The 20,723-nt window shown below is 39.8% G+C and overlaps 2 protein-coding genes across 2 annotated transcripts; both read right to left on the bottom strand.

The window, feature by feature from the left end:
* Positions 1-38: 38 nt before the first annotated feature.
* Positions 39-9,902, bottom strand: LOC308406903 (putative pleckstrin homology domain-containing family N member 1). Its single transcript, XM_080898202.1, has 11 exons — positions 9,770-9,902; positions 7,206-7,311; positions 6,476-6,622; positions 6,133-6,219; positions 5,003-5,090; positions 4,775-4,911; positions 4,539-4,685; positions 2,413-2,499; positions 1,897-1,972; positions 1,709-1,785; positions 39-472 (listed from the first exon to the last, which is right to left on the bottom strand). Exons 1-11 carry the CDS (start codon positions 9,862-9,864, stop codon positions 341-343), a joined length of 1,179 nt encoding a protein of 392 aa, XP_080754328.1. The 5' UTR covers positions 9,865-9,902; the 3' UTR covers positions 39-340.
* Positions 9,903-11,014: 1,112 nt separating this feature from the next.
* ttll10 (tubulin tyrosine ligase-like family, member 10) lies at positions 11,015-18,922 on the bottom strand. Its single transcript, XM_080898201.1, is given in 12 exon segments — positions 11,015-11,193; positions 11,196-11,455; positions 11,688-11,781; positions 11,857-11,973; positions 12,380-12,520; positions 13,222-13,393; positions 13,784-13,970; positions 15,094-15,179; positions 17,471-17,591; positions 17,732-17,850; positions 18,045-18,168; positions 18,388-18,922. Coding segments are annotated over 12 exon segments (1,881 nt in total). The 5' UTR covers positions 18,806-18,922; the 3' UTR covers positions 11,015-11,151.
* Positions 18,923-20,723: the final 1,801 nt, after the last annotated feature.

The following is a 20,723-nucleotide window of genomic DNA, read 5'->3' on the forward strand; positions in this document are numbered from 1 at the left end:
GGTAAAACAAAGCTACATACAGGTATTTACAGTTTATTCACCCCTAAGTTTAAGCTATTTTTGAGACTACAGTTTCTACATCTAACATTTCTTCAGGTCTGATCTGCTCTGAAACTGGGTCAAGGACTAGTTTACGCTCGAACATGAATACTGGCTTTAAGTGCTGTGTTCTGTCTGTTCACAGTGACAAAATCAACCAAATATATCAAAGATTAGAACGAGAAGTCTTCACTGCTCTGCCTCCATGTTGTGGCACATACGAGACATATGTACAAATTATCTACATGTTTCAAATTTATGATTACAGTGACGTTTGAGGCTCTTCCTCCCGTCTGAGGAATCAGCCGCGTCCATTGATGTGATATGGGTCGGCTGCTAGCATTGGTTCCTGGGACTCCTTCCTGTTCCTCTGCAGCTTTGGCATTATCGGAGGTGGCGGTTGACTCACAGTAACATGGTTGCTTCTGTCTGGCTGCAAATTAAAAAGAAAATCTTGTTTATGCAAATATGCCGCACGGTTAAAGCACCACACGTCATGTTCTGCATGACAAGCAGTTTTTCTTGCATCTAGAAAAACAACGGACTTTAAAAAGCCTGGGCTTAAGGAGTGTCCAAATAAACATTTTTTATATCTTCTGCTTTCAGAGTTGCTGAATATAGCTGCATGAATGTGCTTTTAATCTCAAACAAGTTCATACAAGTTGATTTTCATACCAAACTAAAACAAGTGACTACCACACATAAGCCTAAACTATGCAGAAATGTGATCGGTCAGTTCATAGAAAGTTTTCTTCTAGAAAGTATTTTATTATGCAGCTACTTTACAACTGCTAAGGAAACGTACCGTTTAATGCCACAATTTTCTTGAATGTTTATGTCCTCCTGCTCTTGGCAAACCATTTAGGCCAAAAAAACTCTTTGTTGGTCACTTCATTAGATATACATGTTCAACTGCTTGTTAACACACATATCTAATCAGCAAATCACCTTTAGGCATGTGGACATGTTCAAGATGACTTGCAAACTAAACATCAGAATGGGGAATAAAGGTGATTTAAACTGGATTTTCCATTATAACCATCTCGAGGGATTATAGAGAATGATCCTAGAAGGAGAAAATGTCTTTGATGCCAAAGGCCAGCGCAGACCGGCCAGACTGCTTCAAGCATGGAAATAACCACTAGTTACAACCGATGTATGCAGAAGACCATCTCTGAAAGCAGCAGCAGAAGACCGCAACAGGTGCCACTCGTGTCGACTAAGAAAAGAAAAACGAGGCTACATTTCACAAGTTGTGCCTTCTATTGTCCACAGTTGTGCAAATGTGTGATGCTATAATGTTAACATGGAACAAAATCTCCGACGAATGTTTCCATCACTCTGTTGAATTTATGCCATGAAGAACTAGCAAGGTGTACCCAATGAAGTGTCCGGTGAATGAGTATTGCTGGCTGATAAAGTGTTACATGGCAGTTTTTTAAATTAATTTGCAGAAAAGTATTTTTAAAATTTCTTTATTTTTCACTCATTTAAATAAAAAGCACATAATAATGTTTAAAATTAAACCTACACAAACTGGCTGCAAACGATCACCTTCCCTGTGACTCCCTCATCTCTCCTGACCTGTTTAGCCTCTTTCACTGTTACAGCCCATACATTATTCTTTAATGGTTCATTAAACATGTATAATCATACAATCATGTCTAACCTGTTGTAACTGAAAAATCCAGTTCTGATAATCCTCCATGCAGGTACAAGAGACCTGCAGCGGCTCCACCAGTTCACCTAAATCCAAACAAAAACAGTGATTATATGAAATGAATCACATATTTATTTTTGCCCTTCCAACGCTGCATTTAACTAAAAATACAAAGATACCACGTGTGTAGAGTGTACCTATCAGTTCAAACTCCAGCCGTCCAGGCAAGGCTGACCTCTCAACTGCTTTGACACTTTGTCGGGGCAACCTTCCCTGTTAGAATGACAGAAAAGACAAGTTGTTTTCTAGATGCTGCTTTAAAGGTTTTAACAACAGGTGAGCTGGGCTTCTGTCCTTAAAGACAGATAACCATATAAACAACATCTCCTCTCACATCATACGCAGTCGAAAGTCTAAAAGCTCAGCCAGAAACTAAACATGTAGAGCAGTCTGAAGCCTGAGCATCCACTTCTCTAACAGTGTATATATAAATACGAGCGAAAATGAAGAAAGAATAGTTAGTTCATCATTTTGGAAATAATTTTCTACTACAAAGATACTGAATGATGAAGGCAGAAAGTTTGAACTACCATGTTACCTACCAAAATAACAAGGAACATGTCATAATTACTGGGACACTGGGAAGTTTTGCTGTCACAGCAGCAGAAAAGGTGTTATTATGGATTTTTTCCCACAGAGTAATTTTGCAGTACCTCATATCTTATAGTCAGGCGCTTGTTGTCAACAGATAGAAGCACGATGTCTTGAGGGAAGAGAACCATCAGTCTTTCTTGGAGACCCTAAAAGAACAAAGCCAGCATGCCTTGGTTACTGTATGTGAGCATACTCACATTTCCTGTTATACCGTGTTATCAAAGGAGCTTGCAAAGAAAAGCATCTTGACTTCTTTAAGTTGCTTGAAGACGTTTCACCTCTCATCCGAGAAGCTTCTTCAGTTCTAAAGTCAACTGGTGGAGAGTCCCAGATTTAAACCTAAAGAAGTCCAGACATTTTTCTTTGCAAGCTCCTTTGACTACCATGACCTGGATGACTGAGAACCTTCACAGACATATACCGTGTTATATTTCCAATTTAAAGGACGATCACATTAATTTTTTCTAGGATTTTTATCCGCTTTTGTTGTCTTTTGAAAAGACTTTTTGTGCATTGAGCAGCTTTATGGAAATTCTTGCCCATGTTCATTTTAGATAATCTGAACAAAGAACAACACTAATCTGAATCTCACTTCTGCCCATGACAGGGACAGAGAAGTGACTTGTTGAAGATACCCTGAACTTCTCTGTCAGTAAGTGCAGCTGTTTTTGCCGCTGTAAGCCTCTGTGATCTGGGGTTATCTCTGTCTATGTTACCTGCTGTTTATGCTGCTGATAGCCACTGTTAGTGGCTGTTAGTCTCTGTTATCTGGGATTAATCTATGTTAGTTGCTGTTAGCTGATGTTAGTCTCTGCTACCTACTGTTTAGCTTCTGTTAGCCACAGTTAGCAGCTGTTAGCTGGCTTTCGAGATACTTTTTTGAAGTAGATCTAACTCGGACACTTGTGAATAAACTCTCATATGATGTGAATGAGAATGTATATCAACCTGTTTATCTGAAGAAAACTGTGTTTTTTCTTTTTGTTTGTTTTTAGAACACTCCACCCTAACATTAGCTGACATAATGTTAGCTTATAACCAGCTGTTGTTGTTGTTGTTTAGCCGGCCTGTTGGCAGCTGTCTGGAGGGCAGGGTCATATGTCTAATCTGCTGGAAATAAATAATTGAGAAAATATCATGAATAAATAAGCATATTTAAGTTTTTGTGTGTTAAAACACCCATATTTTGGTTCAAGAGATGATGCTTGATTTGATGATGTAGAGAATGACGTTTTATCCAGACGCCGGTCACATTCTTTATGATAAAACACAGCTATGATCTGTCATATGGTGAGTCTGCATTCGTATGCCTATGAGTTTTAACATGTCCTACGCAGGTGGCTGGTCTCTAGTCATATATAAAACGCAGTTATGCGGAATAGCGATGTCTATCTCAACAACTGTATTCAAGATGGTGGGAGGACTGTATTTTTAATTGGATTAATTCTAAGTTTATGAGATTGCATTAAGTTGTTGGAAGATCGAATTACACACGTATCAATGTATATTTATGAGAACTCATAGCTGAAAAGAGTGAAAACTGCTACATGGTGATAGAGAACAAGGTTGCACATCCTTTTTCTTAGGAGCTGAGGGGAAATATGTGCTCTTGTCAATTATGGTTCAACTTGCATCATGTGGTAAATGTAGAAGGAAAGAGTACTGAAAATAGGGTCTTTACACTTTTCTGAGGCCTTTAAGAAGTCAGAAGAAAATGTCTTTCCATGCTGAAAGACAGCATGTATACATCATGTTCATTGCATTCATACAATATATGAATGCAATGAACATGATTTTAACAAGACTTTCCAGTTGTGGTTTGTCATAAGTTAGTTGCACAATGTTAATGTCATAGTTACCCAATCCTTTTTTACCGTGAATGAGAACTCAGAGCAGTCTTATTATTAATTTGCAAGCAATTTTTTTGGTTCCCTATGATGGCTTCATCATTTCCCCAAAGACTATTTTATAATTCTAATAAAACAAGATAATTTTTATTAGGATTTAAAAAAGAAGTCAAGTTTCTATTTAATGATCTAAATGGAAATTGCCTACCGTCTAATTTTGGTGATTTTTGTGCCCGCCAAACAGTTGATCATCTTTAGTTTAATATGTCAACACACAAAAAATGTTTTAAAAATATGTTACAGAAAACTTTCAGAGGACGTTGAAGAGTATTTACTACCTGTCTCTGTGTGTTGATGATGTGGACAATAGATACGTAGCTCGGCTGACCCATGTGCTGTATGGGCGAGCCCTCCCATTGCCATATTGGAGCTTGTAGTAAGTATTTTTTCAGTTCTTCTCTTTTCCAGTTCTCATCACACGGTAACTAGAAGAGAAATATGTGCACAGTGTATTTTACTGACATGTAACTACAATACTTTGGTAACCAGATGCAGTGCAACAGTTAGTCAGTACTAGATAGGAGAGAGCGCAGTGGGAGGGACTCATGGGTTGGATCATGGCCTTGTATCTCCTGTCTTCTGCGTGCTGCATCCATTTCTGTAGGTCTGCCGCACTGGCACACGTGAACACCTTGGAGTCCATCACTGGACCTGGATAGAAGAGGGAACAGCATAAACCATGCTTAGTTTTTCACACTGCTTTGCACGTCTTAGTGGAACTCTGTAATTTCCACGGACTCACTGCTGATTTCAAACATGTGTGGCGAATGTGACGCGTCCAAGTCCAGAGAGACAACTTGGAAGGAAAGTCCAGAAAGGGGAAGAATGCCCTGCAAGATAAACGAAGACAAACTTAAAGAAATGAATAACACCAACGATTAGATTCCTGTATTAAGATTGCAGTGCAGAAATTGCCTGACAACAAAAACCCAACATTTAAGAATTTAGGACATTGATCCCTAAAAGTTCCTGCAGATTTATTGTGTTTCTACACTTTCAAAACATAATTCACCCTACAAAGTTTGGAGATTTTCATCAAAAAAAAGTGAAAGGTGTTTGGGAAGGCGGCAGGCACAGTGGATCTGAATAGCTGCATTATAGACGTTTGACAGTATATTTGGGGTTTGACCCATAGCTGGAAATAAAAACTTAAATCATTCTATTTTCACCTTTTGCAACTTGGAAGTAAAATTCTAACCTGTTTGAATGCAGCTTGATGCAGGGTATTATGACTAGGGTCTAAAGTTACAGTATACAGTTTTCTGATCACAAGAGACAATTTAATAAGTTAATGAATTAATTTTTCATTATTAATAAAGCCAATGTGTGAAAAAAGGCATGTGCATGTACAACACAAGGATCTAAAGAGCCTTCCATTAGGTGACCTCAGTAGCCTGGGAGGGGTAAGGTTTCACAGTGGCTTCAGCAGTGGTAATGTCCCATGCCTTTTCCCAAACCTTGGTTCATGTGATGACGTAAAAGGCTAGTACTGGGTCAACGACCCCCTCATAAGGAACAACCCCCACTAGAATTTAAATACACATGCATGTAGTGTATGATCACACTTTTAAGCTGATATCATGTTTAAAAGGTTTGTTGTTTATGTCGACCAGTTTGGCTTGGGGTCCTCATAGAATGAGTTAAAAATGCTCTGTTGTAGCTGTTTTCTGCAGGGCACAAATGACAGCCCGTGATTTAATTTCCAACCCCCCGCAGCTTTATTATTAACACCCACTTTTAGTTTTATGTTACACTACACTAATCCAATAAAGGTTTTCACTTCTGTGAAAAAATATGTTTACTTCAGTTTTCCAGTGATCGTCTGCTAACATAGCATTTCTAACCACACGTCTTAAAAAGTATAAAGAATACCTCATAAACAAAGTCTTGCCGAGAGTGGTCCAGAGAAAGGATGAGTAGGTGGAAAGAGAACAAAACCAGGAAGTGTTCTTGGGTTTCCTGCAGAGGCACAATTCACAGGATTTAATCATTTTCACTGCTTTTTTAAAAGGGCCACATAAACACATGTGTGGGTGCTAAGTGACTTGTTTATGATATTTAACTAATTTATAACTAATTAAACTAATTTAAATGTGATTTTTCTTATTGCAGCAATTTTTTTCATTTTATTTTGTTGCTCATTTTAGTTTAGTCTAAATCCAAGGACTGTCTCACACATTAAATTTCTCACTCCTTTTGTGTGTTACCATATTACCTGTGTGTAGCTGATGTAGAGAGACACCAGTGAGGAGTGGATGATCTCTCCATACATGTGGGCAGCTTGGCCCTCCCAGCCCCTGATTGGCTGTTGGGAGTATATCCTTTGGTGGAGCTCATCTCTGCTCTTTCCCCACAGCACCACCTAGAGACACAAAAATATATCACCCCATGTCTGTGGCTCATTTCATGTGTCTTATTTTTGTCTGTCTTTGACAGCAGTGTTAAAAGATGCAAGGTTTTCTCTTAAATAGAGAGAATTAAAAAAAAATTTCTAGTGGGTGGCCATTTCCCCCTTCCCACTATCTCGTATCACTGTATTTATTTATAGTCAGTATTAACACATGCATTACACAGCAAACCTGAATGTATTTCACCATTGCAAGGCTTGAATCACTGTCTTTAGGCAAACTTTGTGTGTGTCTTTAGGGAACAAATACAGAGGTAAAGTGTAAGAGTTGAATCAAGTCTGAGAACAAAGCTGTGTCTAGCAATGTTTCCTCTCTTGTATATTTCCTGTAAAGTTTGAATCACACCAAAGGGGAATGCAGAATATGTCACCGTTGCATTGGAAATTCCTACAGCGCACGAGGTCTCGTCTCACCCCGGCTGAGCACTACAAGTGTTAATTCAGACTCAACCACACAGCATGCTCTGACCTTGAAAAGTGCACGATCAAAGTGTCAAGATGTTTATTTGTCAAGTACACAGCACACACACATAGCAACCTCTTGTTCCAGGTGTGGTATTGAAGGTCTGCGTGGTGGCTGGGGCTGCTCGTCTCTGCTGTTCCTCACAGACAGCTGAAGTCTGGTTTCTCCCAGGCTCCACACACTGAAAACAAACACGCACTCTTGCTCAGTGAAGGTACAAACACTTTAATGCATTAGTCATAACTGTACTAACAATTAGCATACATGCCAAAATGGTCGATTTTTGAGTATAGTCATGCAGAGCTGAAAGGAAGTAGATATGATTTCATATTATTGTTTGAGAAGTAAGTTAAATTTTGACTTTGGACCATTCACATTTTAAAATAATTCTAATTTATCTAATACTGGGCCATGAAACAATTGAACAATTTGTGCCTGTTATGGCCATAAGAGGGTTATCCTCTCTCTTAGAGCAGGCTGACTACTTGTATTTGTAGGAAAATAATAATAGGTCCTTGTAATTGAAATATACAATAGTTTTTAAGAACATTGTAAAATGGCTAAGCACAAGCATTGTCCACATTGCCAGAAATTTAAATCAATGTATAAATATATGTTTGATAGATTGATTGAGGGGGAGCATTAAGCTACAAGAGGTGTTTTCAGTATAGATATTTTTGTATGTTTTACATAATGTTGTTATATAATGTATTAAACCTACCCAGGAACTAGCTAACTATATGACTGAGCTATAAATGTGTGATAGGATCGGAGTTCATAAGTGTTGGTTCCTCCTGCTCATTTTTGAGCACTAGAGGACTTTATTTTTCTTCATGTATATGCTCTATTTAGTTCTATTTTGTATATATGACCACATGCTTGAAAACCGTCAATCAATCAAAACTCATTTTCTGAGAAAGATATCAAATGACTGAGGCAGGTGGTATAACCATATATAACATATAACCACATAATGCTGGCCTGGTATGGCCACAGTATAGACACCTTCTAAAGGCTGTTTCCGGCAGGATGACATGCCATAACACAAAGTTTAAACAGGTTTCGTGAACACAACAATGACTTCACACACAGTTCAACTTCACATTTTATATTATGATTGCTGCTCTGCCACCGGCTGTAGCTCAGGTGGCAGAGCAGGTCAGCCACTAATCAGAAGGTCGGTAGTTCGATCCCAGGCTGCCTCCTGGCTGCATGCCAAATATCCTTGGGCAAGATACTAACCCCATGTTTGCCTACTGGTGGTGGTCAGAGGGCCCGGTGGCGCCAGTGTCCGGCAGCCTCGCCTCTGTCAGTACGCCCCAGGGCAGCTGTGGCTACAATGTAGCTTGCCATCGCCAGTGTGTGAATGTGTGTGTGAATGGGTGAATGACTGAATGTAGTGTGAAGCGCTTTGGGGTCCTTAGGGACTAGAAAAGCGCTATACAAATACAGGCCATTTACCATTTACCATTTAATATAATTACTGAGTGCATTCAAGAAGCCATGTAAATAAACCTGGAACTCTGAAACAACACAAAAACAATCATGGCTGGGGAAATAAAGTCAAGTTTAATAATAAACTGACTTGAAGTTGTTATTACTGTTAGATATTTACTGATCTAACTCATCTGGTGATTAAACGTTATAGCTGTTTTTGTTATTATCATACTAGTGACGGCACTAGTTAAGCCGGTTCTCCTGAAATTGCATTATTTTCTTGTATATAAACAAGGTCAGCATCAGTATACTGAGCCAGTCAGTAGCTAGCAAGCGCACATTCTAAGACATCTTTGAAACACACACTTTTGTGTGTGTTATGAAATACAAACATAAGTGGCTTGCCTGATAAGCAGTTATAATTAAAGAGCTACACATAAGGAGCAGAAGCTCCTGCAGTGATTAGCTTCTGCTAATCCCCCAGCCTTTGAATGAGAGGGGATTTGTCCCGCCCTTACTCTGTATTAAACCCCTCCATGCTTCAACCATTGTCTTATAGTAATCTGCTAATCACATCAGTGCAGCATCACTGAGCACCCAAGTTCATGTTGAGTAAATAGGAGCCAATTAGCTCTCCTGTCTTGTGTCTCCATGAGGTGCTGATGGGCAGAAATCGAACGCGTGTCATTGGTTGTTCTGCAGTTTTTGTTTTCTTTTTCTTGTTGGATTTAAATCTAGTTTTAAAGTTTAAAGTGCTCTGTGTGACAACACATCCTGTTACTGTAAAGCCAAGCATGTAGTGTGTGTGGTATATCCTGTACATGATAACACTGAATATGCTGCAGTGCTGAAAAGGATTATGCTTGCGTTTTACATTATCACCTTAAAAATGTCAAGAATGAAATGCCACAGAAAACCGCATGTGTTGAAAGAGAAGCAGCTCTCTTTTCACTTTACAGCCTGCCACCGCTTCCTCCAAAACACAGAAAAACCACATTTAAAGTGACTTTAGAGATACACTCAAAAAAATACTGAGTGAAATTCACACGTTGCCGTTCTGTTAACTGTTATTTATATATTTATATATATATTTATATAGTTAACTTTTTGTTGCAGGATCAAAATACAGTGAAATAAAATTGTTTGTTTTATTTTTTGAACAGCTCCTAGCTTCAAACACTAATCTTGCATTTGTGTCTTACCCTAAATTGTCTCCAGAGAGTTCCAGGAGCTCAATCTCATCAGGGCCCACCTCGTCCACTCCAGTATGCCTCTGGGTCACACTGCAGCATCCCATGACGGAGAAGGAGTCTGTCCCTCTTTACCTCGTCTCAGCTTCTGTTCCACACACTGAGCACCATCTGTCTAGACAATCATCCAAACAGTTTGTGCGTGCCTCATTAAAACCAAAGAGATAGCAAAAAAATGGGGGGGTGGGTTTAGAAGAGGATATTGTGCACAGGAGCAGGGGATGAGGAGGCGGTGTGCTGCTAAGCTCTAGTTCCCCCTTTTTGCCAGCATTCAGTGTGTATTTCCACAGAGCCCCGAAAACAAAAAGCTTTTGAAGAGGAATTGAAGACAAAAGTGGCAGGTTTTTGTTGAATCGCAGCGTAGTAGTTGTTCCTTCCTTCCTGTCAGTTGGCCGTCGGCAGATGACTGAGCAGCTTCCTATTTTACACTCTGAACTTACGCTGGGAACCTGCTGATGTATCAGCATGATAAATAAAAACTGTTTTGTCACAAAAAGACGAGCCGACCAGATGAAGGTCAAAAACTATCATACCTCCTGAAGTTGATAAGACAAGCTCCCTCCTTGTTGTGAAACGTGTGGAAGCAGTTATCTTATTGGGAAAGATGGGGCCATGCCTGTCTAGTTTACATGCGCTGAACTTGACTCTGAGTAGCCAAGAGAGATAATTATGAGTTATGACACAGAGAGGTAAAGGGCTGCAGTCAAAACAAGCTACAACAACTGTAGAGTGGAGCCTTGCGTTGATCTTCCTGGTTAAAGTTGCAGTAAGGTGGTGGGAGGGTTTGCACACAATCACGTCTGAGTGACTTTCCACAGATCAGAAGCTGCTCTGCTGATGCAACTTCATGTCAGATGACTCACTGATGCATTTTCTACCAGACCCTTTGATTTGAGAATGAATGTTGTATGCATGCACTAACAAAGAAAAATGACTTTGACATGGGTTCTCTTCGCCACACCTTCCTTACCAAACAGGACCAAAAAAAGAAGCCAGAAGATATTGTTGATGATGAATACATTCTTTATTGACGCATTTTCCAGAGTATTTCTCTTAAAATCTTTAAAAAGCACCAAAGGCTTTTTATACCGCAGCTGTCTGCATACTGTCACAGTTCCTCTTTTCTTTTCTACACTAAACTCTTCGTATCCTAAATTGTTCCACATGTTCAATACTGTAAGGTACGGTGTTCCAGGAGAGCCACAGACAGGTAGAGCTTCACTCACTCAGAGCTAGTGATGACGGGGATGTGATGGTCATTTCCAGCCTTTAAATGATGATTCAAAGTACTTTTGCTTAGCTTGAGTTTAGCTGTATAATGTGAATTCCCTGACTCACGATGATTTTGTGAAGTGCTGGTGGGACGGTGGCCACTCATCGACCTGCTCCTTCGTTTTGGAAGTGCTGAATCATTTGCAGAATTATCAGGGGGTGCCGAGGGAACACTTTTTTCCTCTGTTCCACACATAAACCTTCTGGGTTCAGTTTTCTGAGCATCTTTGGTGTTTTTCTGCAATTCCATGCTAGACTTCTCTGTAGTGGAAAAAGCACTATAGAGAAGCACAAACTCCCTCTGACTGACCAAAGGAAATATTTTCTGCCTGCCACGAATCTTCCTGAAGATCTCCAGAGTCAAATCTAGAGAAGGGCATAAAACAACAGACAGACTTATAGATAGAAAAAACACTTTTGGTTGTTACAACACATCAGCCTGTTTAGCAAACATGTGCAATAAAGGGAACTGTGACTATGCCAGTTAAACACTAAACAAAATGTGAGAACATCTTTGGTGGAGTGGTATTAATACAAACATATGCTGAATTTGCATTTGGGGCTTGCGAAACGTGCTGTTTGTTTTTCCAGAACTCACCTAGTGTCTCCACAACCACGCTGGGTATCACCTCCTTTAGCACCTCACAGTTCGTATGGAGAGCTGGATTGCAGTTCATCTCCAGCAGCCACACCTATCAGGAATGCACACACTCAATGCACATGCTAAACACTGTTTGCATTCACATTACCAGAAATGTCCTACCCACTTTGAAGTCTTCATCGACCAAGAAGTCACAGCCGATCAAGTCAAAGAACCCCAGGCGGCAGTCTAACTTTGACTTGACTGCTAAGAAGCACTGGCTCATGATCTGCTGCATGCGCTTCTGAATATCAGGGAGAAAGAAAGTTGTTCATTAGGCATCAGAATGATTTTATGACTTTTGTATTACCGGCTGGTTTGTTTCACTTCAACTAATTAAAGTTCCTCACTACTGCATATAGCTCAAGCTTCATTTAAGTCAAAGAAATGTGTGTGTGTGTGTGTGTGTGTGTGTGTGTGTGTGTGTGTGTGTGTGTGTGTGTGTGTGTGTGTGTGAGTGACACAACGCCAAAAATGAACCGACCAATCTGCAGGGCACTGTAAAAAAAAACAACCCATCACATGTAACATCTCATTTTAGTGATGGGATGATGCATCCAAAACTTAACCACAATCTCAATTAGCTGCATGTGCCAGTAACCATCATTATAATTGTAATTGGTCCCTGAGAGCTACAACACTGCACTCACTGCAAAGGCGCCCAGCACCCAGTCCCTGGGCAGATCCTTTGCAGCCTGAAACCTGTCGTTGACGTAGGCGTTGAAGCTCTCCATGGACCACACAGTGTCTTCCTTCAGTTGGCTGTAAAGAGGGTTCTTCTTCTGCATGTACTGGAAACGAACAGCAGGGGGACCAGAGACACACGAAGATGTGAGCAGAGGCAGGTAGCAAGTTTGTGCCAAAACAAAAAGCTTGATCTGGAAATAATGAAGACATGTAGCATAAAAAAAGACAGACATGAGTGTCCCTCTAGCAATAATTTTCCAGCTGAAACATGTTTAGCATCTTTAATATCTGATGTGCACATAAAATTCACCACCGAAAGTAAAACCTAAACTAATGTGTGATTCAAGCTAAAATACAAAATAAACCAAGGTTAAAATCCTTTGCTAGTTTAATGGTTCAATTACAGTGATTTGTGTGTTTTGCTAAATGTAGACAATAAAGTGAATGTGAATCTGATCTGGTCTGTCTGTGGAAATGCTTGTAAATAACATTTCAAAGACATACCGCTCTAGTTAAAACAGTGATGATGTAAAGTGTCATTTTGGTTTCTATTCCTAAATACACATTTCTGCTATAGCCAGGACTCATTTCTTAGCGTATACGGAAGATGGCACATTGTTTCAGGACACGTTTAGCCTTGTTACAAGGTCCACTGGAAGGACCTGCTTTCTAACTGCTTCCCCCATTCACCACATTTTTTAACAGCTGTCTGATTTCCAAGCAGATGATTGTAAAACCGTTTAGACTTTGATCTTCCAGTTAACCCTTCATATTCTCGCAGAGTCTATCTAGATTAGGGGTCTACCTGGTTGGTCAGGTGGGCAGAAAGGTTCTTGGAGGTGGGGTCATAGAGGTCACAAGTCAGTCGCACGTAACCATGACGGAAAAAGACCACATAAGGTGCAGTGCATGCGATGAGAAGGTAGGAACGCACGTCAAACTTTTTCCCTTTCAGCAGCAGCGGGTTCTGGATGTAACTGAGGACAAATCGTAGGTCTGCATTCAATCGCACAAACACCTTCAAAGGCTGCGTTTGACAGCAAGAAGCTGAAGCTGACAGTAAGAAATGAATGACAGATGGTTGACTAAACAACCTGTAGTACAACAGAATTGTTTTTATGGTTCCTTATCATTGGCTGCTGTTACTTCTGTTCATGTTATTTTAGAACAGCACTGCAAAATGACAACTGAATCAGAGACCCAAAACTAAAGGTTTTTTGAAGCCTGTTGATGCTTTTAAAACCATGTGCCAATACTAAAAACCAGGAATAGCAGGCACTCAAGCTACAAAAATAGAATAATATGCCTGCTTCTCTGGGAACTGCAAGTGTGGGTGATATTAATCTTAACATCCTGTGTTCACCAACTGTTGAACGATGTAAGCCTGAGGCTGGCGGTAATGCATTTTCCTGTTGAACTGGCGGTCCTCCATGTGCTTCAGCTTCAGTCTGAAGGCAGCTATGTCCTCCTTGCTCTTCAAAAGGAAGATCCCTCTTCCCTGGTTCATACCCGTAGGCTTACAGATCCACATGTGGCTCTCCCTGTTGCTCACACCTGGCGACAGTGACAAAATTAAATTAACGGGGTGTCACAGGAACTGAGCTTTCCACCTGACAGTTTCCTTTTCTGTATTGTTTTTAACTTTTCAAGGCTTAATCCTGTATTGAGGCATTTGTCATTTTCACCAGTAAAATCTGATTCCGTGAAATCGTGCTTTAGTTGCGCTCAAGCACAGTTGTGGGAAAACTGGATTGCACCCAAGTGTGTTGTATTTACTTTTCACCTCTTTAGCAAATATTTAAATCTGAAATGTGAGTCGGAGTATTTCCTTTTTTTTCAATATGTTGTAGTGGAATATGATCTCTAGGCCACTACATGTCATATCATTATGAAAATAAAGACGTAAAAAAGCTCAGAACATATTGTGAACTGCAGTCAATAAAAATTATGATGCAAAATTTCAATTTCTAGTTTTTTTAAAAACAGTCAATATGCTGTTTTAAAAGTGATGCCAGCATCGACTGTCTTTAAACGCACGTCTATTAGAGTTGGTTCTGTCCTTTTTCCTTCTTTTCCACAAATTCATCCATCACCAACAGATCTAAAGCAGCTGTCTGTATTCTTGTCCTGTTTACTTAGTGATAAACGTGTTTGTGATAAACGTGTTTGTCAAAACCCGTGCACAACTACTGTCATTATGCTGGGTGCCTGTAATTACTACAGTGGGTGTTAAAAATCTATTTCATCCTCAATGCTTACCATGAAAAATGTCAACTTTAATATTAAATGTATTTTCTTTGGCATTCACATCCTGCTGCACCTCTCTCCTTGTGTTTGTGTCTCAGCCCTGCCCTCTGCTGACTCATCTCTATGGCAACAGCATGTTCCCCTGGTGATTTTATCAGGGCCTTATGGGAGGTGAAGTGTATTATTTTCCAGCGTCCACAGCCTCTTGATTAAACACTCACCAAGGCGACTGTTGTCTTAACGCTACGCAGGACAAACGATTTTCTTTCTTTTCAATGTTGGATGCGTGACCCAACATGCATTTCAAGTTTAATTGATCTCATTTTAAACCTGCAAACTAAAGGATGTTCCAGTTCAACCAGTACTGTTATTGTTGCATCAAAATGCTAATGTGTAAAAGGTTGTTGTAGTTAGGTAAGATGTCAGTTACCCTCCTGTTGGGCAAAGAAAGCCTCTCTCTCTTCCCTCACATCCATGCGCAAAGTAGTGGGTATGAACTCTTCCATTTTCAGCCTCCTGTAAATTACAACAGAACAAAACGAACAAGGAAGCCCACATGGATGTCGGTGCCATGGATTGCGGGAAAACTGGCTTTGAGGCAAAAAAGAAAGTCAGGCCACAAACATACAAAATCTTTGGTGTACCACAACAACATTCATATGTTCTGTTCATCCATCGTTTGCGGCATATGTTCAGATTTATTCCAAACCCCAGTCATACCATAATTTCAAAGCATTAAGTCAAGCTTTACATATATGCAAATTGATTTTTCTGAAGAACTGAAGGAAGTTTGTAATAAAAAAATAAAAAAATCTAAAAACATACACAAAGTCTAAAATATGGCATATTTCCTGCTATATACTGGTATAATAGTCCATTATTGCATATCTTCACTAGCACTGAAACATTTTCCAGCATTAGTATAAAATTCCACTTATATACTTTTAATTCTGTTTGTAGAAACTGAAGTACTCTAATCTTAATATTTGTAACTATAAATTCACATAATCACATTAAAAGCTGAACAGCTGGTTAAAATAACTCAGTGTTCATAGTTTTTATCTCTAAAGTGTGATATCTCTAAAATGAGGAACATCATATCTCAGAGCGATGCTGGAAACTAATTCATGCATTTATTACTTTTTAGGATAGACTATTATTATAATCAAGCTGTTCTAAAAACTTCCTGACAAGCTTACAGTTGATCCAAAATGCTGCAGTAAGAGCGCACACAGTGACTAGAAAGAGAGGGCATATTTCTCCCATATTGGCTTTTCGTCATTGGCTCCCTGTTAAATCCAGAATCAAATTTAAAGTCCTTCTTCTCACATACAAGGTATTCATTAATCAGGCCTCTCTTAAAGACCTCATAGTACCGTATCAGTCCAATAGAGCACTGCGTGCTACGACTGCAGGCTTACTTGTGGTCCCTCGGATATTTAAATGTAGAATGGGAGATAGAGTTTTCAGCTTTCAGGCACCTTCTGTGGAACCAGCTCCCAGTTTGGATTTGGGAGACAAACCCTTTCTCTAATTTTAGGATTATGCTTAAAACTTTCCTTTTTTGATAAACTTTACAGTGAGAACTGGATCAGGTGAGCCTGAATCCTCCCTTGGTTATGCTCCAATAGGCCTATGCTGCTGAGGCTTCCCATGATCGACTGAGTGTTTCTTCTTCACTCACTATGTGTTTATACTCCTTTGTATTTCATCTTTAGTTATTATTAACTCTTCCACAGTGTGTCTTTTGTCCTGTCTTCCTCCCCTCACACCCAACCAGTCGCAGCAGATAGCCGCCCCTCCCTGAGCCTGGTTCAGCCGGAGCTTTCTTCACGCCAAAGAGAGTTTCCCCTACTATCGTTGAAGCGCTTGCTCATATGGGGTCATATGATTGTTGGGGTTTTCTCTGTATTATTATAGGGTCTTTACCTTACAATATAAAGTGTTTTGAGGTGACTGTTGCTGTAATTTGTTGCAATATAAATAAAATTGAATTGAATTGAACTTACAGAACTAAGCTTGATACAGAGGCCTCTGCGATGCACACTGATAGCTCTACAGATGCAGTAAAATAAAAAAATAAAAAATGTATTGCATGTTTAAGAAACTGTTAGCTTTGTCCTTCTTTAGCTCTTTAGTTTTGGGGGGCAATGGTTGGGAGACTTTTTTCCTTTTCATACATGTTTTCCTTCCTACCAAAGATAAAGTATCCATCTGTACATGACGTCATTTACCATAAAAATTAGGTTAGTATCAGAGTTTACATCTAATACTTCCTGCTCTGACACAGATGTTTGCACAATAACTTTGCGTCGCATTCAGCATATCCCAATTATGAAAGTGAAGTACATTTTTAATGTTTGTGACTATAAGTGAAGCTTTTTTTAACTGCATGTTTCTATGAGCGTATGGTTCTGTTTTTAAAACTATTGTATTTCCTTGCCGAGTATGACGTAAAAAAAAATCAGGTTGTAAAATCAAACTAATTTACTATTAATAATTAACCACAGATCCAGCATATAACTGCGACACAAAGCTTCTGTGATTCAATGGAGAGGCTAGATATCTGATGAGGTTACTTGGCGTGTTTATTAAATAGTTTCACAGGCTGATATGGTTTTAAATCATTATTTACAGAGTGGGGCTTCTATTCAGCCACAGTAATCGTACCGGATAGAAGCTGGGAGATTTGACACAGCTGCAAAATTTGGTAACAGAGATATACCTGTCTGCTTTTAAGAGAAACAACCATTTTGGATACGAGAGAGAGACAAAGACAAAGAAAGGAAAATAAATGTCCAGCTCACCTAAGTGCTTGACCATGGCTGACTCTGCTGCTCACTCGCTCGTACTGTTGAAGACTGCTGAGGAGACCGATCTTCGTGGTGAGCACCTTGTTATTGGGAATCTGGTACATCAACTGCCTGCCTGGGAACAAAAAATGAGGATTTTGAAATATTAGTTAGTTAGCATGTCAACTTTTAGTTCTGTCTCTTAAGCTAAGCAACAGAAATTGCATATTTTCGTCGTAAACCAGCTCCAGGTGATATCCTCTGCATTCCCACTACCTTCTCTGAAGTTGGAGTACTGGGCTGGTGATTTGGTCTCGCACCACTTGAGATTGAAATCCTCCCTGTCCTTGTTGTAAATCCTCTTCCATCCTCTGCTCTCACAGTAATTGCTCACTCTGAAGGAAAAGTCCCAGAGGAAATCACTTAGACTTTAATCACACCACAAACAAGAAGTAAGGGGTCACATTAGAAAAGCTTTAGACTGACAAAAGGCCCCAAATAAAATACATACCATGCTATTTTTTATTCAAGCATCACACCATACATTTCTCCACAACAGTTACTTTGAAATTAAATAATTCATACTAACATTTTAGCTCCGTTGGTTCCTCCAAAAAAGTAAAAAGGCCCAGGCCCCCTCGGCTCCTCTATCTGCCTGCCTGACAAATCCTTTAACTTGGACCTCTGGACGGGTTGTGCCATTATACATGGACCTGATACACAAACACAACACATTACCGATTCATTTCTTTACAACAGAAAGGCAGAAGAAATTAATTCTATTCTATTCCGGGGAATATTTAAGTTGTTTGACTTATAGTGTTTTTATTTTATTAGATTAAGATGTGCAGACTTGCATTTTTGTGTGCTAAAATAAAAATCACCCTATGGACAGAATTTAAAATAAGGCGCCCTCTTTACTCCACACACACCTCCACTTTGGCTCTCCTGGTTGACAGACGATTGGGAAAATGTCTGTCTCTCTTTCCAAGTCTGTGTCTGTGGCAGCAGTGTCTGTTCTCTTCCTGGTCCCTCCTTCCTCAGACTTCCTGCAGGCCTGCTGCTTCCACAGGGAACTTCTGTTTCCTCCTTTTCTTGGCCTCGCTTCTTCTCCAGTCTGGTCTCTGCTGCATCCTGACCATAACTGCAGGGATCCACGGAGCACCTTGATGACATCTCTTTGCTCTGGCGAAGGTCGCTGGGGTAATTTATTATTGATCCATAATTAGAAAGTGGGAGGAGCTCTTTTGATTCACAGTGATCCTGTTGGCATAAAGAGCGGAACAAGAGGAAAAGTACTACTGTAGAGTACGCTTCATTCATAGTATTTTCCCTGTTTCGTATGTGCATATTTTTTACTATTATATTATTTGAGCATCACACTGTTCATACTTCAAACAGGTTCATAATGGCAGAGAATAACTCTTATTAATAAATACTCTTCCTGAAGTGCATTTTAATTACGCATCCGCCCAAACTGCCAATTTAACTTCAATTTGTCAATGTTGCTCTTTTAAAGTGATCTCCCTCCAAAAGCTTACAATATGATGACATGTGAAGTTTAATGTGCCTAATTATGTTATGCTGAAATTGCAGCACCATGTCACTGGTCTTCTAGAAAATGGTGAATAAAGAAAAAAAATGAAGTAAGCGTACCTAGGTGGCCTGCTTCCTGTACCAACAGCATGTAATCAGGATGGTATGCTGATCTAGTATGCAAATAGTAGCAGTGGAAATGTGATAAATAGTTGTATGGCTTTACCGTTTGCTGTGGTTTAATAAGAAATTAGCTCTGTTAGTCCTTTTACTGTTGTTTTGTGTGAGTATCATAAATGTAGGTAGGTATTTATGTTGGAAAGCAGGAGCAGAACTACTACAGCTATTCAAAAGTAAAACGGTTTACCTGCAACTACAGCTTCACACACACAGACATCAGGGCTCCCTGAAAAACTTGTCAGCTTACTCTTCTTCTGCCAAGTGCACTCAACCTTATAGTCCAACTGCAGGGCCAAGACAAACAGTTAAACCCACAGACTGAAGGACAGACTCGACAGGGGCGCAATCACATGGTCTGTCGGCAGTTTAGTCTAAAGTTAGCCACAGTATCGCACAATGAAAGCAAGAAAACCAACTAGTAATGTAAACAATCACCAGTTACTCGGGTAATGGGACCCTTAGCAACAGTTGCTACTTGTAGATTGAATCTTACAACACAAACTAACAAGTCAAGATTGTGTATCCCACACCAACCGGACCTCTAAGTTTAGCTTCATTCATTATTTATTGTCCGTAAGCCTCTATTGTGTGGACCCTATGGTAACATGAGAGCACTGTGTCAATCAAAATGGATTTGCCAGTTTTCCAGGGTGGCCTGGTAGGTAAAATAGTGTTCTCAACTGGCTCAGTGTCATTAACATCTAAAAGAAATCATTTCAGGGGACTTGTTTGCTTTAGATACACCGGTCTCCATCTTTTACATTGGGTTGTCTGTAGGACAGGAGGTAGAGCAGGTCATCTGCTAATCTGAAGGCTGGTGGCTTGAGCTCTGGCTACTCCAGTCTGGCCAAAGTGTAACTTGGGTCAAATTTGCGTGTGTGAATAGTAGATAGCAACCGTTAAGATGTAGAAGAATAAAGTGCTTATATCAATGGGTGAATAAGTACTAAGTAAGTGCTATACAAGACATCGTCCTACTTGTGGCCTACCCTATGTCTTTAGGTCCAGTTTACACAATTTAAGTTAGAAATCTAAGTAATAAAAATAAACCCAAGTGTCCCATTAAACTATGACATAATTTAATGTGAACATTAATTTATTGTAAAACTACTTCATCCAAGGCGAATCGTTCTTGATACTTCCAGACATCATCATTAATCATAAAGTCTAGCGCCAAATCCAGCAGCAGGTATGCAGTTGAGCAACATAGCATTAGTCTGCTCGCATGGCAAATCCACTAATCACCTTCTGTCTCAGTGATTTGACTCTGGGGGAAACACCCAGGCCCAGCTATGGCTGGCAATTATGCATAATCTTCTCTCTTCCTCCAAACAACCTGATAATTGACAGGGGTGGGTACCTTTTAGACCCAGCACACATGCAACCATATAATTACACATACAGAGGGGCAACCACGAGCAACATAAGCACACTGTGAGCAGCCATATGGACCAAAGTATTGTGCCTTTTAGAGCATACATCAAGTTTGGTTTGACTTACCATCTGTAACCTGATAAAAGGACAACCAAACTGTGAGTCAGCGTGATTTTGG

The sequence above is a fragment of the Rhamphochromis sp. 'chilingali' genome, assembly GCF_963969265.1.
Source record: "Rhamphochromis sp. 'chilingali' genome assembly, chromosome: 12".
Classification (NCBI taxonomy): domain Eukaryota; kingdom Metazoa; phylum Chordata; class Actinopteri; order Cichliformes; family Cichlidae; genus Rhamphochromis; species Rhamphochromis sp. 'chilingali'.